Consider the following 25750-nt stretch of genomic DNA (forward strand, 5'->3'; position numbering starts at 1 on the left):
ATAACCACCGGATTCACATGAAGATGACCTAGTGGAGACAAGCTGGACCTCACCTTACCAACAAGCTATCAAATCTGTTATGTTTAAACAGTGAGACCTCCAAGGAAGGAGATGCCAAGTAGTGCTTCAAAGCTTCGAACCACAATCAAACACAGCATCCTTTTCAACAGAAGCAGAAGCTCATCTGAATATGCTCATGGATGCTGACATCAACATTTAATCATCTCCTCACTCATCCAGGAAGAGGGGGAGATCAGTTACTACTGTACTTTATTGTGTTCAACCAAATCACCATGTTACAAAAATAGCAAGCTGCCATAATAAAAAATAAGGCTCCTCTATCCAGCACCAGATAGCATTATTTTACTTTCAAGCCTAGAAATTGCACACTTGTATATAAACCAATCGAAGATGAGGATTGAGAGTTCATCTTGGTGGATTTTTCCTTTGATGAATATGAAGTGTCCTTCCTTATCTTTTTTGATGACTTTTAATTGAAAATTGATTTTATTTGATATTAGAATGGCTACTCCAGCTTGCTTCTTCTGACCATTTGCTTGGAAAGTTGTTTTCCAGCCTTTCACTCTGAGGTAGTGTCTGTCTTTGTCTCTGAGGTGTGTTTCCTGTAGGCAGCAGAATGCAGGGTCCTCATTGCGTATCCAGTTTATTAATCTATGTCTTTTTATTGGGGAGTTGAGGCCATTGATGTTGAGAGATATTAAGGAATAGTGATTATTGCTTCCTGTTATATTCATATTTGGATGTGAGGTTATGTTTGTGTGCTTTCATTCTCTTTGTTTTGTTGCCAAGACGATTAGTTTCTTGCTTCTTCTAGGGTATAGCTTGCCTCCTTATGTTGGGCTTTACCCTTTATTATCCTTTGTAATGCTGGATTTGTAGAAAGATATTGTGTAAATTTGGTTTTGTCATGGAATATCTTGGTTTCTCCATCTATGTTAATTGAGAGTTTTGCAGGATACAGTAACCTGGGCTGGCATTTGTGTTCTCTTAGGGTCTGTATGACATCTGTCCAGGATCTTCTGGCCTTCATAGTTTCTGGCGAAAAGTCTGGTGTGATTCTGATAGGTCTGCCTTTATATGTTACTTGACCTTTTTCCCTTACTGCTTTTAATATTCTTTCTTTATTTTGTGCGTTTGGTGTTTTGACAATTATGTGACGGGAGGTGTTTCTTTTCTGGTCCAATCTATTTGGAGTTCTGTAGGCTTCTTGTATGCCTATGGGTATCTCTTTTTTTAGGTTAGGGAAGTTTTCTTCTATGATTTTGTTGAAGATATTTACTGGTCCTTTGAGCTGGGAGTCTTCACTCTCTTCTATACCTATTATCCTTAGGTTTGATCTTCTCATTGAGTCCTGGATTTCCTGTATGTTTTGGACCAGTAGCTTTTTCCGCTTTACATTATCTTTGACAGTTGAGTCAATGATTTCTATGGAATCTTCTGCTCCCGAGATTCTCTCTTCCATCTCTTGTATTCTGTTGGTGAAGCTTGTATCTACAGCTCCTTGTCTTTTCTTTTGATTTTCTATGTCCAGGGTTGTTTCCATGTGTTCTTTCTTGATTGCTTCTATTTCCATTTTTAATTCCTTCAACTGTTTGATTGTGTTTTCCTGGAATTCTTTCAGGGATTTTTGCGATTCCTCTCTGTAGGCTTCTACTTGTTCTCTAAGGGAGTTCTTTATGTCTTTCTTGAAGTCCTCCAGCATCATGATCAAATATGATTTTGAAACTAGATCTTGCTTTTCTGGTGTGTTTGGATATTCCGTGTTTGCTTTGGTGGGAGAATTGGGCTCCGATGATGCCATGTAGTCTTGGTTTCTGTTGCTTGGGTTCCTGCGCTTGCCTCTCGCCATCAGATTATCTCTAGTGTTACTTTGTTCTGCTATTTCTGACCGTGGCTAGACTGTCCTATAAGCCTGTGTGTCAGGAGTGCTGTAGACCTGTTTTCCTGTTTTCTTTCAGCCAGTTATGGGGACAGAGTGTTCTGCTTTCGGGCGTGTAGTTTTTCCTCTCTACAGGTCTTCAGCTGTTCCTGTGGGCCTGTGTCTTGAGTTCACCAGGCAGGTTTCTTGCAGGGGAAAAGTTGGTCCTACCTGTGGTTCCAAGGCTCAAGTTTGCTCGTGGGGTACTGCCTAAGTCCTCTCCGCAGCGGCAGCAACTGGGAAGATCTGCGCCGCTCTTTCCGGGAGCCTCCGTGCACCAGGGTTCCAGATGACGTTTGGTGTTTTCCTCTGGCGTCTGGATGTGCACAGAGTGCAGTCTCTTCTGGTTTCCCAGGTGTGTCTGCCTCTCTGAAGGTTTAGCTCTCCCTCCCACGGGATTTGGGTGCAGAGAACTGTTTATCCAGTCTGTTTCCTTCAGGTTCCGGCGGTGTCTCAGGCGCAGGGATCCTGCCGCTCCTGGGCCCTCCCCTACGGGAACCCAGAGGCCTTTTACAGTTGCCTCTTGGGCCAGGGATGTGGGCAGGGGTGGGCAGTGTTGGTGGTCTCCTCCGCTCTGCAGCCTCAGGAGTGCCCACCTGATCAGGCGGTGAGGTCTCTCCGGCAATTGTCTTCTTAATTTACCAATTTTGGGTAATATTTTTCTTTCTTTTTAAAATTAGACAGGGTCTCCATATATAGCTCAGCCTGACCTGGGGGCTGGGATTATAGACAGACAGCACCACACCTCCTCTTTTTTTCTCCCTCCCTCCTCAGTCCATTTTAGGATCATCCTCCCTGCCCCTCCCGTGGCCCTGCAGTCTCATCCTCTGTCTTTCTCAACAGGTAAGCATGCATCTTTCCTTCCAGACTTTCCCCCTTCGAATTTGAATTGATTCAATTACTTAAATTTTAAAAAATAAAATTATTTATCTTTATGTGTACAAGTGTTTTTTTGTCTGTGCACCATGTGTGCCTCTGGTTCCTGCAGAGGCCAGGAAAGGGCATTGGATGCCCTGGAACCGGAGTTGTAGACAGTTGTGGGCTGCTGGGTAGATGGTGGGAATTGAACCTGGGTCCTCTGGAAGAGCCAAACTCATCTTCTCTTAACTGATCTTAACTGCTGTGAGCCATCTCTCCAAGCCAGGTAAAGAGGTTTTAACATTCTTTTACAGGAGGGAAGGGAGGGTCGCCAGCTTTTCACCTGAGGTTTATCACTCCTACCCATCTGTCTCGTGATGCTGGAGTATATAGAGGACAGAAGGCTGATGGGGTGTGGGCGGCTCTTCAGTGGTGCAACATTAGTGTTTAAGAGGACAGAAAGGGGGAGTTACAGGGACAGGGAAAGGGAAAGGAGCCCGCCTCTCCTGGAGTCTGCTTGAAGTCCCTCATCATCTGACAAACAAGATTCCCAACATTTGTTGTAAAGTTTGCTGACACAGATTTAATATTCCTTTCTTTCTTTCTTTCTTTCTTTCTTTCTTTCTTTCTTTCTTTCTTTCTTTCTTTCTTTCTTTCTTCCTTTTAAATCAAGGCTATGGCTCGGTACTTTTCCTGCTTCCCCTGGGAAATTTTGCTCTATTGCAATGCATTTAAATAAATTCTCTCAAGGGGTTGGTATTTTTTTTTTTTTCTGTTCATGCTACCAGGCTTCCTCCACACACTGTTTTGTTTTTTTTTTTTTTTAACACAGTATTTTGTTGTCCTGTAAAAGAAAAAAAAAAAAACCCACGTCTCCTCTTTTGGCTATTCCTTGTTCTGACATTTGTGGCAGCTGCTGAATGATCCAGAGGCAGCTGATGATGTCTGGCAACACCCTGACCTGAACTGTGACCCTAGCTTGCTAACATTGTATCAGTGGGTAAACTGAAGCGTTCCTTTTGACACCTTGCAGGAAGTGTTGCATTCTGTTCACAGCTGAAGGTCATTGACCAAGACACTGTTGGGACCTGAAGGCAATGAAAAAAAAGTGAGAACAGACAGCCTGCTATAGTCTACCAGGGTGGCAAGCCACTGCAGTGACCCTCTCCGGCTCATTGTGTGGCTACCTCATCCTGGGGAAAATGTTCCCTGTACTGTGAGAAAGTCCACTTTGCTCTCTCCTCTCATTCTTCTTTCTTCTCTCTGGAACCCTGGAGCAAGAACCAGCAGAGCATGTGTGGCCAGCCTTTATGCCCACTGGCCCGACTTTCTTTTCTCCTGTGTTGGCACCCACTGTTTCCTGGGGGAGGGAAGGAACAGTGTTTGTATGATTGGCACATGTACCCAACTATTCCCCTCTTGATTAGACTTCACAGTCTGAGAAACTTGTGGGTAAGTCTCCCCTTTTTGTTCACTATTAGTGGAAATTTTAAGGTCCTGGAAGCTCCAAAAAGTCGGATTTGGCCTCCTGTTCTCAATTAAAGAGAAACAAAATAAAGAAAATAAATTGAGAAAGATCTACTGGCCAGGGCAGAACTAAATTGGAAGAGATCTTGCTCAGTGTGGGGAATGTGAAAGAAACATACTGTATTTTCTACAATTAAGTAAAAAAAAAAAAAACTCACTACATTTAAAGAATATAGTAAAAATGACACCTTGTAAAAATCCTCCCAAGACAGCATTTTCCTGAATCCAAAATATATGCTCTAGATTGCACACTGTGCCCAAAACTGCCTTCTGTTTATCAACCGCAGAGTGTTAAGTTTGCCAGTTGTGTACCAATATGAGGCAGGCTGTACTCTGACCTCCTCAGAGCAGGCACAACATCTCCATGGCTTTAGAAATAAGGATCTGTGGGATCCACATTAAAACTTCTTTTTTTTTCTTTTTTTCAGAGCTGGGGACTGAACCCAGGGCCTTGCGCTTGCTAGGCAAACGCTCTACCACTGAGCTAAATCCCCAACCCACATTAAAACTTCTTAACACTGCTGGAAAACTCTGGATTGTATCGCTGGTCTGTCTGCCCGTCCGTCTATCTATCTATCTATCTATCCATCTATCTATCTATCTATCTATCTATCTATCCATCTATCTATCTATCTATTATCTATCTATAGAGATTCCAGACCCATGCCCTGCACTTAGCATGCCCTGGTTTGTTCCCTAGTGCTGCTTACAAGTCTCAGAGAGACACGAGTGTGATGGCACATGCCTTTACTCCCCATGTTTGGAGGCAGACACTGGTCTACAGAGCAAGATCCAGACAGCCAGGGCTACACAGAGAGACCTCGTTTTACTTGTCTTAAAAATGAAATAGAAAGTGCCGGGGAGGGAGGGAGGCAGGGCAGGAGGGAGAGGGAGAGAGAGAGAGAGAGAGAGAGAGAGAGAGAGAGAGAGAGAAGAGAGAGAGAGAGAGAGAGACAGAAAGAGGGGGGGGATAGAGAGAGGGAGGGATTGATTAATGTCCTCAATGTGACACATTAGGAAAGGAACAAATGAAGACATCTAGTGCCCTCCAAGTCCATCTTTGGTGTCCTGGCAGAGGTGTAAGTTTGACTGGAGGACAAGGAGCACACGTAAATACTCAGGCCTGGCCCAGGTGTGGCTTTTCTAGTCTTCGCTGTCTCTGTTCCTGTCCCTCCTGTAAGGTGGTCTGACAAGTTGTCAGACCTCCGTGAAATCTCTTCCTGGTAGACAAGTTCCTCTTCCGGCTGCACCAAGCTCTCCTTTCCTTCTCCCAGCATGCATGAGATTCCTGGGGACTCTGAAATTCCTTTGATACCATTATTTCAATTGTCTGACAGCCAAAGAGAGAGCACAAGTCTCTTTAGAATATCTTTATTCCTGTGGGACCACTAATTTGGTATTTCCTTGGGGCAAATGTTACCTGTAACAACCTTCTCTTCTCCTATGGCTACAAACCCAAGGACTCGAAGTGTAGTGTGTGTGTGTGTGTGTGTGTGTGTGTGTGTGTGTTTGCGCGCGCGCGCGTGCATGCACACGCACACAACGCGCGCAACTCACTGTGATTGAATCTAAGCCCAGAAATTCATACCATGGAAAACTTAATGTTTAAGAAAGTACTTGCCTAGCAAGCGCAAGGCCCTGGGTTCGGTCCCCAGCTCCAAAAAAAAAAGAAAAAAAAAAGAAAGTACTGAGAAGAGAAAGACTTTTTTGAATGACCAAAGAATGGAGAAATAGAAACTTTCCCTTCAAAACAGACTTTAGAGAGATGGCATAGTGGTTAAGGGTACTGACGGCTCTTTCAGAGGCCCTGAGTTCAGATAGATGGCTCACAGTTGCCTGTCACTACAGTTCCAGAGGGGCTGGCGCCCTCTTGTGGTCGCTGTGAGAAAGCACACCTGTGGTGTCTTCATGTAAAGAGAGCAAGACAGAGAGCACCTGTGGTATATTCATGTAAAGAGAGAGAGAGACAGACAGACAGAGGGAGGAGGAGGAGGAGGGAGGGAGGGAGGAAAGGAGACAGAGAGGATGATGCTACCCGTAGTGGGCTGCGCTCTCCCATGGCCCTGCCCACATCAATTGGTAATCAGGAGAATTCCCAGACTTGTCCACAGGCCATTTTCTCAGTTGAGATTCCATCTTCTCAGATGGACATGGCAAAGGTCTTTCCTGTAGCAAACTAGTGTGAGACTATCAATGCAATGCTAAACCATGCAAGCTCTAAAATTAGTATTTTGGGTTTTTTGTTGTTGTGGTTTTTTTTTGTTTTTTGTTTGTTTGTTTGGTTGATTAGTTTTTGCCAGCTGAAACCAGCCGGAGAGTTTATTTGGGATTCCACCACGCCTGTAATCACAGGCTCACAGGGTCTGAGCTGAAGGCAGCCGCTTGAGTAGAGACTGCACGGACTCCTACAGCTAAGAGCCACTGGATTTTCCCTTCTCTCTAAAATGATAGTTCATCTCAAAAGACCTGCTGAGAGTCTGGAGAGACTGCACTTGCTGCTCCTTCAGCCAGGGACTCAGGTCAGGTTGGTTGCTACAAGCCAACACCAACTCTAGCTTCTAATGACCTGATGCCCTCTTCTGGCTTCTTCAGGCACTGCGCTTAGGTGCACCAATAACATACCCATTCACACATAATTTTAAAAATATATAATAATTTATAAATAAATACAAATTAAATATAAATTAATCATATATAAAATTAATATATATGGCACGCATCAAACAAACAATTTATTATTGGGGAACAATAGTGCCCCAGTTCCTAAGTTCATGTATGCACCCAGGTTAGGTCTGAGATTATTGGCTGATGAGGCCCCACTCACCTGTGGCCTCTTTCTGGCAGCTGCTATAGAGGAAAGGCAATTCCCTAGCACGAGCCTGCCCATGAGTCAGTAAAGTGTCAGGTGTCCAGATTCCAGAGAATGATAAGTGCCATCCTCACTTCCTCAGACCTCAGAACAGCACAACTCAGGCTGCCATTGTCCCTGGGTTATCCCGAGGCTGTTGGTGGCAGTGGTGAAACATCCGCTCCCCCCACCCATTTAATGAGTACACATGATCTGGATGTGTCCTGCCTCCTCACTTCCTCAGGGTTGTACACCCCTAGCTGGAATCCCCCCACCCCCACCCCACTGCTCCAGGAACCACAGCGGGCCTGGCTGTGTAAAACCTGCCCCTTCCTTCTGAGACCTGTAAAAGGACCCTCACTCTGACTCACAGCCATGTTGTCTATGGTATGGGGGCTGGAACTCTCCTCATACCCTCACCATACAGTTGTCTGTCCAAGCCATTAAGAATTCTTCCAATAAATTCCTTATCTAGAGTGACAGTCTATCCCAGTGCCCAGACCTGAAACTTTTACCACCTATCCATTCAGCCATCTTTCTTTAAACATAAAAAATGGTTGGATATCTCTTGTGCCTGGGTACAGGGCTGGACATATGACATCTAAAGTTGAAAAGATTTAGTTTCTACCTTCAAGAAAGTCATGGTCTAATTGAGAAGACATAGGTAAATTAAGACAGGGCTTTGAGAATTGTTTGGACATTAATTCCTGCACTCAGCATGTGCTGACAGAGTTTCTGCTGGGCTGGATACTGTATTCTCCCAAGCTTTCAGAGACAGAGGTAAGGTTGGAGTTCACACAGCATGCCTGCAAGGCAGCCTCAGAGTTGCAGCAGAAAAAGGCACCTCAGCTCCAAACTGCTTATCTTGGAAGTGACCGGCATTACTTCCTCTCGTAGTCCATTGGCCAGATTCACTCATGTGGCCCCAATCCAACCCAGACAAAAGGTCAGCTGGAAAACGTTGGGAAGGCCTCATGATTCTTAGTGGGCACTCAGTGTTCAGAAAACAGCCCTCTTCAAGAAGTGTAAATACTGAGGCAAGTAAGCGAAGGAAAGAAGTCAGCAGAAGCTTTACTCTTCCCACCCCAAGGTTGAGGAGAGTGGGCTTCAGCTCTTGGGTCTCAGCTGCTTGCTAGATTTCTAGTCCTACCTGAAATGGGGTTTAACAGTTGAATACTGAAAGCCACGTGGTTTCACCTCCTCCTATGACTTAAGCAATCAGAAACTGTTTATTTATGATGATGCTCACATCACGACACCGAGAACCGGGTGTAGGCCTTCGAGATTTAAGAAGAAACACATACACGGGTCATTCGTGTTAAGAGAATGCCATCTGGGCTTTACTGAGATCTTCTTCTATACAAGAGGCAAAAACAGTGGAAAAGTACTAGAGCAGGTGGAAATCCCCAACCAGGAAAACAGGGAAAAAACTGTGTTGTGGAAAGTCCCGGCCCCAAAACAGGGGCTGAGAGCGGCTACCAATGGTGTAAAAAACTTCTTGCCATAGCAGGCTGAAAGGCTCAGCAAGGGGGAAGGGAAACACCCCAAGGTAGGGCCCAACGTCTTTACTTTTTAGGATTTGATTTTTATTTTTTATTTTTTTTGGTTCTTTTTTTTTTTTTTCGGAGCTGGGAACCGAACCCAGGGCCTTGCGCTTCCTAGGCAAGCGCTCTACCACTGAGCTAAATCCCCAACCCCGATTTTTATTTTTTAAAAGGATGTGTAGGTATGTGTCTACATGTGGGTTTGTACATGTGCGTGCAGGTGACTGTGGAAGCCAGAGATGTCTGATCCCCTGGGGCTAGGCAGGCAGTGGTGAGCCAGGTGATGTGGATGCTGGGAACCAAACTCAGATCCTCTGGAGGAGCCGTGCACACTCTTAACCGTGAGCCATCTCTCAACCCAAAGGACTTGCTCATCCGCAGAAACCAAAACAGTGTGAGAGATGAATATCTCTACATCATTGTATGGCACAAGAGCACCGGTGAAAAATGAACAGGTCAAGGGCTTCCTTCCTTCCTTCCTTTTTTTTCCTTTTGATTTTTCAAGACATGGGTTTTTTTGTTTGTTTTCTGTAACCCTGACTACCCTGGAACTCACTCTGTACACTGGGCTAGCCTCAAACTCACAGATTCTCCTGCTTCTCCCTGACAAGTGCTGGGATTAGAGGTGTACACCGCCATTGCCTGGTCACACTGCCCTTCTGAAGCTTGGGTCTATTGGATTTAATGGCTGGATTCATATATATTCTATCTGTCTATTAATCTATATATCTATCTATCTAACCATCCATCATTAACATATGTACATTTGTGTGTGTGTGTGTGTGTGTGTGTGTTTACAGGAGTACTCTGTCAAGGTCTCTGATTCTCTCGGGCTGACTGTAACTGACATGGGTGCTGGGAACCAATAGAACCTGGTCTTCAGGAAGAGCAGCAAGTGCTCTTAACCATTGGGCCATCCAGCCCAAGAGTATATGTCAAATTTTGAGTATTGTTTTATATAAATCTTATGGAATTGAAGACTTTGCTGAAAATCACCAGGTGCCTTGGAATGGACTGGTTGGTTACATTAACAAACAGCCATGGAGTCGGAGCCAGGAAAAAAAAAACCCAACAAAACAAAACCCAACAACAACAACAAAAAACAACCCCTCCCTCAGAACTAGAGAGAGTTCACAAAATATTGGAATTCTAGAATGAAGATGGACTGTAGACGACAAGGTGTTAGAGGTTTGAGAACGTTTTCTAATTCTCTGGACAGGGGGCCTGGTTCACAATTCACTTTAGGGGTGGTTTTGAGAAGAGCTGAAGTAGAAATGGTAGTATATCCCTCTCTCCTAAGAATGTAATTTTTATGTATTTGGGTGCTTTGCCTGCCTGCCTGAAGTCCTCGGAAGCCACAGGAGGCCTCTGGAATTAGAACGTCACATGGTTGTGAGCTACCCTGGTCATCTGGAGGAGCGGCAGGGTTCTTCCCCACGGAGCCGTGTATTCACCCGTCCTGCTCTTTGTGCCTAACTCCAATAATCCCTTCTCAGTGCTAAACCATTTCCGTGTGAGGTCCTAGGTGATGATGGACCCCTTGGGCAGACTTTGGTTGGACTACTTCCTGTGTAGGTGACGGTGAGTGGCTGTGGTCAGAGGACAAAGGTTCTGTGCTTCTGTTACCGTCCGTGGTTAATGTGATACAAAACAAAGCAAACTAGCAAAAATCCCTGAAGCTTGGGGTCTCCAGACATTTTTGATGTCCCTCTACTGTGAGATCTTGTCTTCTGTGGGAGTTTAGGTTTGTCTGTTTTGATTTTATTAGGTGTGTGTGTGTGTGTGTGTGTGTGTGTGTGTGTGTGTGTGTGTGTGTGTGTGTGTGATGTTTCAGGGGTGAGTAACAGGGGGCTCGGTTGTTCAGGAGAAACATATGGGGACCTGTAATATTTTGAAAGACTCCTTTTTCTCTGTAACACTTGCCGCTTGGAGCGGAATTGTCAAGAGGTCTCTATGTCACATGGGACCGTCTTCTCCAATGTTTTAGATGGAGACACTGTTCTCGATGAGGGGAGGATCCAGGTAGGTGTAGGGCAGTGCCAGGCTTTGGTTCCTCTTCCTGATGCCACTGGATATCTGGATCAGCTTTCTCTGGAAGGCCGCGATGCTCCGCCGTGGGGCCTCCTCTGTGAAGTGCTCATCTGGATAGTGGCCCAGGGGCCTCTGGGGACCAATCACAAGGCTGAGCTGCTGAGGTCTCCATCTTCTGAGCAGCTGTGACCCACCATGGCTGGCCATACCCACAGTTTGTCCCTGGGCCCAGTCACTGTACATAGTCCTTAACTGAGCCTCACCCTGTCAGTATCCTAAGCCTTTTCCTAAATGACTGTGGCCATCAGCATTTAGACTGTTTAACTTGAAGATATGAAGGAACATTTATTCCCACGTTACCATCATTGATGAAGGTGAGTTTTCATTATCTTTTCTTTTTAGATACTGGTCCTCACTGTAAGATATAATGTCACTGGGAAATTGAGGTGTGTGTATGTGGGTCAGGGAGAATTTTGGGCCAGGGAATGTAAACAAAACATACTTCCCTATCCAGCCTGGCCTGACGCCTAGTTCATACTTACACGGTCCCCTGGCTCCTTGCTTAGCAGCCAGAGGGCGATGATGACATCACATGTGGCATTGACTGCTGGGAGTGTGGCTATGAAACCCTCAGGGCTTGCCTGGCCTTTGGAAGTAGGTGGTGGTAGCTGCATGGAAGGTGGCAGATTGGGCATCCAAACACACGAGTCAAACTGAAGGCAGAGAAGATAAACTGAGACCAAGACTCAGGCTCTCCATCGCCATGCCTGTAGGTCTGACCCTTCCTTACCTGGCTTGCACTGACAGCTGCATGCTTGGCTGAGCAGGTGAATATCACCATGGTAACATATTGGACCAGGGCTTCCTGGGTATCCAACAAGGAGGGCATACCTGTGGAAGAGCTGGGCTGGGACTGTGCCTTCTTGGGACCTGAGGACCTCACGGGAGAGGTCTGGGTGTACTGTGCCCGAGGGCTAAGGTCCCTGTACCTGAGCTTTCTTGGCTGAGGAAGCCCTCAGAGAAGATCTCCCCCACCCAGGCCTGGAGCTCTTGGTCATCTCGGACAGATGCGTCACTTGGGTAATAGATGTCAACTATCTCAGAGACGAAGCTGCAAGAGATAACCGGATTCAATTCCTGACTCCACCTGCTCCGTTACAGGAAGCGCCCTTGCCCAGGGTAACCCTCATAAGCCCCTCCTTGTTGTGAATCTCTGCAGGGTAGCCCATCTCCTGCCCACGTGGCTTCCTGGGGATGGCTCCCTCACCTCCTTATTGCACTCCAGATCTGCATCCCATCATCTCGGTAATAGTATCCTGGGAGGTCTCCCACATCTCGGGCTCGGATATCTTCAGGGAGACACAGGACAGAATAGCTCAGCTGCTCCATGTTTCTCTTTATCAGGTCAGAGAATCCCCCAATGCCAAGGCCTGTGGACTGAGGGAGAGAACTCTTGGCTTCAAAAGCAGGGGCAGCAGAGGTAACGGGGCCACGCCCACCCCAGATCTCCATCGTCTTCCAACTGAAGAGGGCCCACCCCTCCAAAGGCAGCTCCTACCTTGTCCACCACCTTCCCAGGGGCAATGAGCAGCTCACGGGCGAGTGTGTTGATGTGCAGTGTGTACCGAGTGTGAGGAATCAGCAGCTGGAAGGAGATGGCAAAGTTGGGGAGACCAAACCTGTTCCCACAAACCACCCACCCTGTGAGTCACGCAGAAAAAGTCAGCAAGGACAGGAGGCTGCAGTTGGTGGCAGCGGCCCCTGCCCAGTGAAGAAGTCTAGGCCCCATAGCATCCTGTCTAAGGCTTTCAGGCAGGCCTTTTCTTCCCTCTGACACCAGATCAGTTTGTCAAATGAGAACCTTGGGAACTTCCCGGGATGTTCTATCTCTGTGGTTGGCAGAGCACCGTGAAAAGCAAGGCTGGGGCCCGGTCATGTGGAGCTGTTCCTCACAGCACACCTCCGACTACCATGTGCTGGGAGTCACAGTCAGAAGACTCAGAGTGGAGAGCACAGAACAGCCCCCTAGGGCCTTCACAGGCACATTCGTTTCCTTCACCAAGTTAAGATTTCCCTAAGGAGGGGCTGGAGAGATGGCTCAGTGGTTAAGAGCACTGACTGCTCTTCCAGAGGTCCTGAGTTCAAATCCCAGCAACCACATGGGGGCTCACAACCATCTGTAATGTGATCTGATGCCCTCTTCTGGTGTGTCTGAAGACAGCGACAGTGTGTACTTATATATAATAAATAAATAAATCTTTAAAAGGAACAGCTGATTACACTCTCTGGTTTCTGTTTAGACATTCTCGTAGGCCCTGGATACAGGCTTTCTTCTGTCAAAATGGGAGGGTAAGGCCAGCTGAGGAAAGGCCGCTTAGAAGACACACCAGAGGACACAGCATAAACCAAGGACTATAGGCTTGGTTATAGGTTACCCCACCTTGTTTGTTTTGAGAAAGGGTCTCTGTGTAGTAGTCCTGGCTCTCCTGGATCTGTGCTATGTAGGTAGACCAGGAAGGTCTCAAACTTTTATTGATCCTCCTGCCTCAGCCCTCCAAATGCTGGGGATTAAAGGTGTGTGCCACCACATCTGGCTTGGGCCAACTCGTCGAGCCACTGACCTTGAAGAGAGGGTGACAGTGGGGCAGCTGGCGCAGTGTGGCCAAGGCAAAGACTTCTGGAATCAGGTGGGCATGCAGCAGATGCGTGAGAGCCTCGTGGATGGAAAACTCAGCGTTGCGCACCCAGGTCTTGGCCAGTAGCCAGTCCCACTTGTCATCGCTGGGCAGGAAGATGGGGTTGTCTGGCCCGGGAGTCTGTTTGAGCTGTGGGCAAAGCCAGCAGGGAGGGGGGCAGTGTCAGTCTCTGTCAATCACTCAGAGGCACCCTCTGTACTTTGCCATTGCCCCTGTCCCCTGCCTTCTTCTTCTTTTTTTTTTTTTAAAGATTTATTTATTTATTATATATAAGTACACTGTAGCTGTCTTCAGATACACCAGAAGAGGGCATCGTATCTCTTTACAGATGGTTGTGAGCCACCATGTGGTTGCTGGGAATTGAACTCATGACCTCTGGAAGAGCAGTCGGGTGCTCTTAACCGCTGAGCCATCTCTCCAGCCCCCCTGCCTTCTTCTTACAGACCTGTATGGCGATGGGAAGCAGGGGTCCGGACCCTGGACTCTGGTATAATAGGGTCATCGGGGCTGCTGAGAACTGAGGCTTTCCATTGATGACATTGGTTTGCACTCCAGAAAGAATTCCATGGTCCACCAAGAACAGGGAGCCCTTCTGCAGGAAGAAAGGGAGCCCTGACTGCACCCGGCGTCCTAAAGCTGGGGCAGTAGCAGGAAGAAGGCCCAGGGTTACCCAGGGAGTGCATTGTGAAAGTTGGTTCTTGGCAAGCTAGGCATAGTTGGTCCCTCTGTCTCCAGAAGAGGTTGAGCCTCGAGAAGCTAGGATAGGGTTTGTAGAGCTTTCAGTCTGTGCCCCACCCACCTCTAACTCAGCCTGCAGACTGGTCCCAGGGCCCAGCACTGGAGCCACCATTTCATCAGTGACTGGGAAGTTCTCTGGGAGTCTGCGACAGCGGCGAATCAGAACTGGGTTGAGGCCATTTAGGAACTGGGAGGCGAAGAAGGCATCTTCCTGCCAGTGTGCAAACACATACTCTGCAGGAGGGTGGGGGATAAGGAGACCAGTCACCAAGGCTCCTACAGATCTCCTTACTTGCATGGGGGAGTTCTCTTTTGTCCTATTCATTTCTGATACTGAAACCCCACCCTCGACTCCTTGGGTTTGGTTACCGCCCATTCACCAAAAATCAACTCTTAATCTCAGTCCATCTTCACGCCGTCTACCTGATACCAGTCTGGGTTGCTCACTAGCCTCAAATGCAAGGTAACTGGGTCTCTCCTTCAGCTCAGTCTCCACTGCCTTCCTGGCACCCCAGGGAGTGGCAAGTTGTCTCCTTGACTGTGTATGGCAGAGCCTAGACTCTCCCTAGGTACAACTTTCCTCTCCTCCAAGAGCCATGGATTCTCCATCCTTGGTGTCTCTGCCCATCTGTCCACTTCATCCCTATACAGCCACAGCCGTGATGAGGCCACCGTCCTCTATCCTCAGCTAGAACCCAGTGGCTGATCTTCCTTCAACCTCCACCCCACCCCCTGGAGCACCACCTCTCAGAGCACTACTCCCTGGAGCACCATCCCCTGGAGCACCACCTCCCAAAGCACTACTCCCTGGAACACCTTCCCCTGGAGCACCACCTCTCAGAGCACCACCCCCTGGAGCACCACCCCCTGGAGCACCACCTCCCAAAGCACTACTCCCTGGAGCACCATCCCTCTGGAGCACCACCCCCTGGAGCACCTCCCGGAGCACCACCCTTATGGAGCACATCATTCCCAGCAGGCAGCCAGTCACTAGTCTCACAATGTGCTTAGGAAAGCCTCACCTTGCCTCAGCCCACTCAAACATGGACGTGACTTCTGTTCCCTGACTTTCTTTCCCTTAGTCCATTTGGTCCATAGCCTCTTTTTTCTCTTATAGGTTTCCCATTCTTCTTTCTTCATGGCCTTCATTTTTCCTGTCCTGAGTCCTTTGAGGACTCTCTGCCCCATACCTCATCCTCAGCGTTAATATCCACTGATCCTCCCTCTTAGAGCTTCCACCCTGAAAACTAGGGTGAGTCCTCCTGTCACCTAATTCTGAACCCAACACGGCAAGGAACAGCAATGATGTGATTTGAAGTCACCACAGCCTGACTTCACTGTGAGGTCTGATTCTACAACCCCAACCATAGTTTATGGATAACTTTTGGATTGGGTCAAGGGTCCCCTCTGCCTACCATCTCTATGTGTCTGTAAGAACTTTAAGGTCTAGGAAGAAGGGCAAGAAGCCTGTCTAAAGTCACAAGGTGAATGGTTGCTTACAATGAATTAGTTATATAATTTCGTTTGAGCCTCCTGGCAGAGATGGGAACTGATATCCCAGAGAGAGGTTAGGATCCTGGCCCCAGTGGTTCACCTGCTGCTGGAGTGTTGTGGAAGTTAAACATCCTTTTCATCTCCCTCAGACTCCTCCAGAGTCCTGTGCGGTCCAGGAGCCCTTTGAATTTCAGCTCTGTAAACCTGATGGAAAATATGAAGTGTGGGGTAAGGCACTAGGTCCCAGGAGACCCTCCTCTGCCTGAGATAGTCAGCGCCCCTGAGGTAGCCACCATCCTGCAGGATAGGAGACCTGAGTGAACTATGTAAGTGAAGTAAGGAACTGAGGAGAAGAGATAATGTAGAGCTGTGGGCAAGGGATAGAGAGGCATCCTCACGCAGACTGGGCTTTAAAGAAGAATTTGGCGTTCTTCATTGCAGAGTACTTGATGTTGAGGTCCAAGTCTTTCACGGTCTCATGGTCAAGGCAGTGAGGCCAACCTTCAATGTAAGTCTTCCAGCTGGAAGGGGGGCAGGTGAGTGGTTAGCAGCTAGGAGCCCTCCACTGAGACAGAAGAATCCCTGCCCCAGGGGACCCTGGCTACAGCCAGCCCCCTTCTGCCAGCAGGAGCCTCCCTGAGACCTTCCCTCCCTCTATACTCACAGGAAGTTACATGAGACTTCTGAGCACCTGGCCCAAGTTGGGTCAACTGGAGGGATCTGAGGTTGGAGCTGAGCCAAAAACCCGGGGGGGGGGGTCTCTTTTGTTTTCTTTTTTCCGGAGCTGGGGACCGAACCCAGGGCCTTTCGCTTGCTAGGCAAGCGCTCTAAATCCCCAACCCCCCGCAGGGTCTCTTAAGTGTCTGGATTATAGTATATGAGTGTTGGAACTGTTAGCTAGGAAGACTGGGATCCAGGAAAGCAGAGGGAAGGGAGGGAGGGATGGAGGGGGGTGGAAAGAGGGAGGGAAGGAGGGAAGGAGGAGGAAGGGAGAAAGGGAAGGAGGTAGGGAGAAAGAGAGGAAGGGAAAGAGGGAGGAGGAAGGGAGGGAGGGAAGGAAATCAGAGGAATGAAGGGAGAAGGAAAAGCATCTGGTACCTGAGAGGAAATCACCTAGGTTTATGGTCTGAGGTGTGGCTATTCTCCCTAATAACCCCTGTATTCTGCTGACACACCTCCTTTTTAATTGATCTGAACCCCAGGATGTCTATAGAATGCACCGCTTTAAAGGGTGGGGGCCCAGAGTGGGTTACTCCCAGGGATTCAGTTGCTTTTGGCAGACATCCCATACAGAGGTCCTGCAGCTCTCACAGCTTGGGGAACTGTGTCCGTGTACTCTGCCCTGGCCTAATGTCTAAGTCCCATAGTCATGCCAGCCACAGCCAGAGACCTTTCAGTGAAATAATAAAATTTTGTTCCAACAAGCATAACATTTGGTATTTGGCTCATTCAAAAAACACCTTTTAGACTTGAGGCCAGTACAGTGTGACCCTTTCTCTAGCCAAAAATCAATCAATATCAATCAATCAATAAAATAAATGAAGAAGGGCTGGAAATACAGCTCAGCAGTAGACCACCTGCCAAGCATGCCCAAGGCCCTAGGTTCAATCTCCAGTATAAAACACAAAACTAAAAAGTAAAAATTAGACATGAAAAAGTTACTGCACGGGTTGGGGATTTAGCTCAGTGGTAGAGGCCCTGGGTTCAGTCCCCAGCTCAAAAAAAAAAAATCCGTAAAAAGTTACTGCACACTGTCCAACCTAACAAGTCTTTTGACCTCCACATGCAAATCATAGGCTGTGTACATACAGACATACAATGTAAAAAATGTAAGTAGAGCGGTTTTTTTGGAGTTTTGAGACAGGGTTTCCTCTGTGTAGCCCTGGCTATCCTGGAACTGGCTCAGTAGACCAAGCAAGGCTCAAACTCAGAGCTCAGTCTACCCCTTCCTCCAGAGTGCTGGGGAGTTAAAGGCATGCACACATTGCCCGGCACACATTTTAAAAAATAAATAAAAATAAAAATTAAGAGAGCCGGGCATATAAATCAGTAATGTGTGTTTACTTAGTATGCAGAGGACTTAGGTTCATAACCAGTATCCAACAAACCATTCAATAATGAAAAGTCCTTTTAGGGTTGAGGTTTTGATGTCACAGTTTGCAATTCAAGTGTCTGGCCACCAGGTGGTGGCCAAACTCTTTGTCTCAAACAACCAAGTCCGGGCTCCATCTGGGGAATCTTGGCAAAATGCGGGTTCTTCCCAAGTAGGGATGGGCGGGCCTGAGTGCTTGCCTTCTCTCACTGGCACCCAGAAGAGGCTGATGCTGGGGTCTGAAGTCTCACATTAGCTGAATGCTGAGGGTCCTCACACGGTGAACGGACAGGAAACTGCTAACCTCCACATTTAGGCAGGGCTTAACATACATGTTGTTGAGCGCTTTGATTTTTCTTGGTGGGGGTGGGGGGCAGGGTCTCACATAAACTGAGCCTCCAATCCACCATACAGCTATAGGTGACTTTCAATTCCTGATCCTCCGGCTTCCATCTCAAAAACTTTGGGGTTACAGGTAAACTTCACCCTATCTGGTTTAAGGTGATCAACTTTAAGGCTTTTCTTGTTACATGCTCTACCCACTAGGCTACACCCTGTTTTTTTTTTTTCCCTTTTATACTAATCCCGGTGCTGAAGAAGTAACCCACAGCCTTGAATGCAGAATTAGACTCCCAGGTCTTACTAACTCCATTCTTAACCATTCTCATTTGTTTTCCCCGACAACCCAAACTAAGAAGAAAATAGTGATCGAAGAGAGTAAGCAATTTGCTCCTTTTGTTAGGGTCTAAACTGGGGCTGCATCATCAAGGATATAGATTTCAACACCTGCCCCTCTCCCCTGCTCCCCTGTTTGCTGCTGTGAGATTTAGTGTCATGGCTTCCGTGACTAAAGTCGAATCACCAGGAACCAAATGAGCCTGTGCTCGCTCAGTCTGGGCGGGGGGTGGGGTGGGGGTGGGGTGGGGCAGGAGGCTCAGGGGAGTTTGGAAGCACCAGGCGATTTTGAAACATCTGCCTGATTACAGCTGCTGACTTTACCCCTTTGTAATTCTCACCTACTGTGAGCTCAGCACGGAGGTCGCTCTCTGCTCTAACTCTCAATGCTGAGCCTATACAGCAGAGAGCATCCCTTTCTGGGAGTGTCTCTGCTGTCTAGGAATGGGTCTGAGGGTCCCCCTTAGATGCCTAGAATTCTGCCTGAATTTATGGGAGAAAGCAACAAATCGACCAGTGAGAGAAAAGGAGAAACCGAAGGAACGGCAACCACAAAGACAGAAGGAGAAGGTGTAAGCTACAGGACAGGTTGCCAGAGCAGTAGCTTTCAACCTTCAGTGGGTGCCAGAGTCACCTGAAAGGCTTGGCAAGATGCAAGTCTCTGCTCAATCACACGCTCAGAGTCAGAGGGACGTGCACATCTGCTTTCCCCCCCGCAGGTGCCCGCTATTACTAACACTGCTGTACCCGGGGTTAGTCTTAGATTTTGCCGCTTCCCATCTCATAAGGGAGTCCTGCAGGGGTCACTATCTCCCTCCTCACCTGTACATGTCCTTCCTGGACTCCAGCTCCTTCTGGCGCTGATCCTGCAGCGTACGGTGGTGGTCTTGCCAGGACACCTTGGCTGCAGGCGGGGTCATGGATGGAAAGGATACTTTTCTGATCTCTAGTTTCAGACATTCTCCCCCCAAATACTGTCAACCCTCCAGTCCCCTCACCCCGGGTACATTTCTTCCACTGCAGTCCCTTCCTTTCTCCTGTCTCCTCTGCCCCTTCCTGGTCTTCGCACCAGTTCATCTCTCCCCTCCCCTCTAAACTGCTGTGTGCCTCCCGCAGCCTCAGCCAGTTCCATGGCGTCCTTACCTGCTCCCTCTCTCAGCACCAGCTCCCCTGCCCCTTCCAGCCACTGATAACAGGGGAAGCGAAGTGCAGCCCCCGGCAGCCACTCCAGCTCAAACCAGCGGCAGTACCAGGCATCAGGTGGGAAAGACAGAAGTGGGAGGGGTGCCTCCGGGGGTGCCTTGTGTATTCGCAGCATCAGCACAGTGCCAACGTCCTGGGGAAGCGTCACCTCGAAGTCTTCTTCCTAGGAAGGGCTGTTTAGTATGACAAGAATGGTCCCCCTGTACTCCTTCCTCCACAGTCTCTATTGCCTGCTCCCCAAAAACTCACAGCTCCAGCGCTGAACTCCTTGCCCAGATGGTCCAGAGGTACTAAGGGGCTCTCTCCATGGGTTCCCACGATGCTGACAGACACTTTGTCCCATGTGCCTGCCCCACAGGCCTCCCCGGTGGATACTCTCACCCTGAATTTAGCCATCCTCCTGACCAGTCTGGCTCTCTACTGCGAGCTAGACTACCTGGCTGGGTGGTTTAACCTCAGGGATGCCCCGCCCACAAGCCAGGTTAAGGAGAAATGTGTTCGCTACCCACTGAATTTCCTTTAGCTTTGACACCAGGAAGAGCTCTAGAATTCAGGGCAAGGAGTAGGTGGGTTGACAGACAGAAACCTGGAGTGACAATGGGTGGTACTGAAACAGGGAGGTGACTCCAGTCCCCAGTGTGAGATCCAGACCCAACTGGGATGTGGGGTACAAGTATTAAGTTTATTTGCATGCTGTCTTAGCTTTAAATGTGTGTGAGGGTGCACGTCTCTGTCCTTATAGCTCTTCTTATACTACAAGGCTGCTTTCATTTCTTTTAATAACTGATCTTGAGAGCCATCACTGACCAAGATATTAGATGCTGCTAACACAGGTCCAGGCAAGACTAGCTCTGCTTGCCTGTTTACCAAGATCAATCACAAGGGGAAAGGACATTCAAGTACACTGTGCACGTATTAGAATTTTAGATGATAATGAATGCTGGGAAGACGTCAGACATGGCTGATGTGAGAGCCTGAGAAGTTGAAGTGGAGAGAAAAGCCCTCAGAGACCCAGAGGAGGTGAGAGGTGAGCTGAGACTATGTGTTTATGGGCATCACTAATTGGACTCAGTGTGTTATTAAAAAAGAAGAGGACCTGAAGTTGGAAGGGATGTTAGGAAAGTCAGAAAGTTGTAGTGGGGCTGGGGTATGTATGATCAAATACATTCTATGCATATGTGAAAACTCAAGTAACATACAGAAATGTTAAATGTATATTTGAAAGAGGTACGTCTAGGAAGCTGGTTTCCTGTTGGGGAGTCATCTGTGCAAAGGCCCTGAGGTCACTGGAGAAGGGAAGGGAGAGCTGGAGTGAGTGAGAGGGATGTCAGAAGGAAGACGGAGACAGAGTTTACCCTTGAGGGAAACAGATTTGGGGTTTCTCATCTGGAAATCCTCTTTGCTGTGCCCATTAGACATCTAAGTACTATGGTCACTTAGGGTGTCCACCTGGAAGTCATGGGCACAGGGATGTGTCTGAGCCCCACGCTAAGGGAATATCACTGGAAAAGGGTGGTGGATGCAGGTTCCAAAATTTTAAAATCTTGCAAGAGAGGTAGAGACAACAAAGATTGTTCAATGTGTGTGTTACTTCAGCCATTTTGTTACTCTCAAGAAGCGAAGCCTTCATGTTGGCTCCTAGTTCTGAGTCACTCCCTGCTGCATTGGGGACATTTGGTCCTGACCCAGAGCAGTGTGTTACGATGTGGTATATAGAAGATAAGAAGATAGGCTCTCTCTCTCTCTCTCTCTCTCTCTCTCTCTCTCTCTCTCTCTCTCTCGAACACACACACACACACACACACACACACAGACACACACACACAAAATGGAAAATTCTGGTTTCTTTGGCGACTCAGTTGTGTCATGTGATGTTTTTATGGAAACTGTCTTATGAGAGAATGTTTTTGCTGAGGCAGACCCACGGGGAGGATGTTTTTGCTGAGAACAGACACATTGTGTTTTTCTGGAAGCCGCCTGGAGAAAGGGCATGTGCTGTTTTGCTGGAGCGGACTCTTGAGAGAACACTTGGCCTTTGAAAAGGGTATAAGCATAGCAGAGTGGACCATGGTGTGGTGTTGGTTTGCCTTGTCACTCTTTGCTGGTCATTGTTTGTTATGACTTCATAGACAGAAATGCACCAGAGAACTTCTTGTGATGCTCCAGCTGCTTCTTCCACTTCTGTGGGCTCTGGTCAATCGGCAGAGCTTTGGGGTTTCTTCTGGACAGAACTGCCATTGCAGATCGGTGAATGATGTTTGACAGTGGATTGAGCTAGCACTGCTGATTCTGATTTGTGTGAACTGAATTGCTGCTATCCTGACAATGAAGAGTGGAATGGTCCTCATCTCCTCCTGGGCCCTATTGGTCTTTCCCTCCCACCTCTGGTGGGTGGTGGGCCAGAATGGAAGTTAAAGCATATAAGAAACTTAAAGTGGGTTTTGAAAAATCCAAGTCCACATACACACTCATTGCTGTGTCACACATTTTCTGGGGGGGATGAGAAACTCACCCCATATAGAGAACTAACAACAGATCAGAGTAACAATACCACCAGTTCCAATCTGTTGAATCAAATTGAGGTAACTTAAAGGAACATGGGTGAGGGGTTACTTATGGGAGTGTACACTTAAAAGCTGCAGCGTCAGAGCCTGCTCCAGTGTGGGTGACAGCTCAGGAAGGCCGGAACTCTGGACCTCTCTGCATGACTGGCAGGCAACTCAGCATGCTAGAGAGTCTCCCTCCTGGTCAATCCTTGTCTTTACGTTCTTGGTACAAGCCTGGTAAATCTTCTAAGCTTCAGCTCTCCAGGATCTGAGAAGATTGTTTAAATCTCAAATCCTATGAGCCTCCCTTTTCCTCCAGGATGGACTCAGAGAAAATTGCCACACAACATTCCCTCTTCCACTCTCTCTGCTCCCTCTTGCAGTACAATCTTCCCTGAGACTTGGAGAGAAGTGACTTAGATGTCCATTTATGGGCAAGCACCAGGTCACAGTGCTACCACAGCGGTCACTTGTTCCCAGAAACCCTCATTTTGGCCAAATGGTAGTAATCTATGCCTTTAATCCCAGAACTCAAGAGGCAGAGGCAGGCAGGTCTCTGTGAGCTTGAGACCAGCCTGGTCTACACAGTGAGTTTCAGGACAGCCAGGGGTACACACAGAGAAACCCTGTCTTGAAAAACCACTTCCTACCTCTAAAATAGAACCCATCCTTTCAAAAGGGAAGTTTCCTTCCCTGACAGATTGATCTATGGCTGCAAGCAAGAATAATTCATTAGAAGGCCGATTGACAGGTTCACCACACCCATTTAACCGAACAGTAGCACTTGAATTGCCACCATTCTCCAGCTACAGAATTTTTATCTTGACTTGCAGTAGCACATGTGAATTCTCTCTAGAGGGAGGCCTTAACTCCCATAATAAAGCCATTGGTTGTATCTGTCATGTCACTCACATCGTATAGCAGGTACAATCTGCCTGGCGTTTTGACCATAACTGATTGGCACTGATAGTGACACCTCTCTCCCAGCAGCCTGCATAGCACCTACGGCATTACAACAGTCCGCCAGGAGTGTAGGAGCTTCTGGGTTTGTTTCTCATAATGATAAGATAAAGATAAGCACACCTACCTGCCTGACAGGAAAGCCAAGCGGCAAAGAGAACATCTGCAGGCATTGTTCGGCTGTGGAACCATAAAGACCATGTCCACTGATAAACTTCTCTTCCCCAGAGTTCCCCTTTTTTGCTATTAGAGCCCAAATCCCTACCCCTGGACACGCAGTACCCACTCGAGGGAGAGACTGGAGTCCTTCAGTTGTTCTGATCAAAGGACAATTCTTGTCTTGTACAGGAGGCCCTCCTCTTTTATGCCCATCAATCCTGATCTCACTTTTTCCCCCTTTAATTTTTGAGACATGGCTTCTCTGTGTGGCCCTGGCTGTCCTGGAACTCATCTAGAAACCAGGCTGGCCTCCAACTCGGAGATTCAACTGCTTCTGCCTCTGGGGTGCTGGGATTAAAGGTGCGACACGGGGTCTTACCCTCTAGTTGTAACATGCAGCCAACAACAGTGGTCAAGTAACCTTTTTATTTTGTTTTGTTTTATAATTTGTGGGGCCGCGGGGGTTTACTGCTAACATCTTGTAGGGAGGTAGCCTCCCCTGGGGACTGAGAAAAACCATATGGCTTTGCAACAACCCTGTTGTCCTTCACCTCCACAGCTGTAAGAAATTTTTGCTTTTTCCCAAACAGGGTTTTTCTAAGATACGTCGAGATGAGCATTAAAACACTCATTCGATGAAACCTTTTCACAGGTCTCTAAGCTCACTGCTGCCCATCCTAAGCCAAGGCTCGGCTGAGCTCAGAAGTGAGCAGCAGAAGGTGATGCTAAAAGTCAGCATGGACACTGAGCCCGAAAGTTTCTATCACTGTGTCAGTTACTTCTTCAATAGGGTAATGCTGGGCACAGTGGCGGGGATGGGAGACACTACCCTACTCAGCACTCCATGCTCCATAGCCTCTCTCCCGGAACCAGCCTGCTTCCTCCGGGGCAGCAGTTCTCAACCTGTGGGTCGCAACCCCTTTGGGGGGGTGCAGAAGGACCAATCCTTTCACAGGGTTCTCCTAAGACCACTGGAAACACATATATTTACCTTATGTTTCATAACAGTAGCAAAATTACAGTTATGGAGTAGCAATTCGACTAATTTTGTGGTTGGGGTCACCACAATCTGAGGAACTGTATTAAAGTGTTGCAGCATTAGAGAGGCTGAGACTGCTGCTCTAGGATTGGGGCTACCTTGCCTCTCTCCACTCCTCTTAAACAGCAGGCCAGGCTCCCGGCAAAGGCACCCAGGGCCACGTCTGTGCCTGCAACTTCAGTTGGTTCCTCTGGCTTGACAGGGCTGTAGGCTGTTGTCACTACTATTTCCTGCTGTGTAGCAAGCTCAGTGCGTGGCAAACTTGGTCTCTGTGGCCACTGTCATTGTCCCGTTCCCAGCCACACCTGCCTGCTGTGATAACCCCAGGCTAGGTGAATAATACCCATGACCAGCATATTGCTGCTGGAGGGAAAAGGACACAGCTTACTCTGGGGGGCATGGCTGCCCATCCTCTGTGAACATTGCTGGCCATATGTGGGTGTATGGCTGCCCAACCCTTGGGGGGTTTGTCTGGTGCTATGTATTAAAATGCTAAATGCCGTACCCCAGAGACAAGCAAATCCTCACATATTCCAGCCTTTGTTCTTTAAACCTTGCTCCCCAATTTAAAGTTCATTGGTTTAGAAAAGGCCAGCACCTGTGATTGAGCAGTAGAGAGAGAAAGGAGGGACTTGCGGATGAAGTGAAGATCTCTGTAGAGACCAGGGATGAAGGAGAAAGAAGACAGAGAGGAGGCCACTCGGAGAGGGGATGCACCATACATGTGGCCAGCAGAAGTGCTTCCTGAGGACAGGCTGATGGGGCAGAAGGGCAACCCAGGCAAGACTCAGACAGCAAGTAACAAGAGGCATGGGCTGGGGTATGGGTTGGAATAGCTCAAAACCTGCCCCATGTAGGCTTACAGCTTGCAAATAAAATATTGGGATTTTGTGTCTTTTATAAGGTCTAGCTAGAATTAATAATTAATATTTGAAACAGGTTAAAACGGAAAGAATTTATTGGTTTGCTCATGATTTTGAAATTTGGTTAAGGCTCCATGAAGTATAGGCTGGATTCCCACCCAGCTGCCTCAGGCACGTCTGAAACGACCTCACTGGCTCTGGGGGCCGGCAGGGCCTCTGGCAGAATTGCTTCTGAAGTATTTTATGGGTGAAAGCCAGTTACAGCCCAGCACTGTATCCAAATAGGAGAGAACCGGACTTACCCTCTTGATCCGAAGAAGAAGGAAGAATGATTGATTTCCATTTTAATGGCTCTCGGGGTCAGAGCAAAAGTCCTTACTTCAGTGAAGTCCTCTAGTTTCCGTCCTGTTGCATTTCTGGATCTGTAATTCCCAACTAGATCCACCAATAACCAACCATCACTCTGTCACCTTTTATTATTTTCTGTGTACAGTCCCACGCCTGTGAGTCGGGATGTGCATTCTGGGATTCGACCAAC

General features: G+C 47.8%; 1 protein-coding gene across 4 annotated transcripts; it reads right to left on the reverse strand.

Annotated features, from left to right (window-relative positions):
- Positions 1 to 8484: 8484 nt before the first annotated feature.
- Alox15b (arachidonate 15-lipoxygenase, type B) lies at positions 8485 to 20069 on the reverse strand. Of its 4 annotated transcripts, none has more exons than XM_087570033.1 (14): positions 19895 to 20069; positions 19586 to 19808; positions 19265 to 19346; positions 16074 to 16196; positions 15776 to 15879; positions 14243 to 14415; positions 13889 to 14035; positions 13369 to 13572; positions 12306 to 12392; positions 12015 to 12184; positions 11737 to 11858; positions 11538 to 11638; positions 11290 to 11415; positions 10492 to 10879 (listed from the first exon to the last, which is right to left on the reverse strand). In XM_087570033.1, the coding sequence occupies exons 1-14, from the start codon at positions 20039 to 20041 to the stop codon at positions 10700 to 10702; spliced, it is 1989 nt and encodes a 662-aa protein (XP_087426159.1). In that variant the 5' UTR covers positions 20042 to 20069; the 3' UTR covers positions 10492 to 10699.
- Positions 20070 to 25750: the final 5681 nt, after the last annotated feature.

Source organism: Rattus norvegicus, chromosome 10, assembly GCF_021556685.1.
Source record: "Rattus norvegicus strain SHRSP/BbbUtx chromosome 10, alternate assembly SHRSP_T2T, whole genome shotgun sequence".
In the NCBI taxonomy this organism is placed as follows: Eukaryota; Metazoa; Chordata; class Mammalia; order Rodentia; family Muridae; genus Rattus; species Rattus norvegicus.

Excerpts from the sequence above, each read along its gene's own strand:
- Alox15b (XM_087570033.1), bottom strand. The coding sequence starts at position 20,041 with ATGGCTAAATTCAGGGTGAGAGTATCCACCGGGGAGGCCTGTGGGGCA. Across the intron at positions 19,347-19,585 it reads GGTGCTGAGAGAGGGAGCAG|CCAAGGTGTCCTGGCAAGAC; the intron begins GTAAGGACGCCA and ends CCCCGCCTGCAG. Across the intron at positions 14,036-14,242 it reads GTCTGCAGGCTGAGTTAGAG|AAGGGCTCCCTGTTCTTGGT; the intron begins GTGGGTGGGGCA and ends TTCTTCCTGCAG.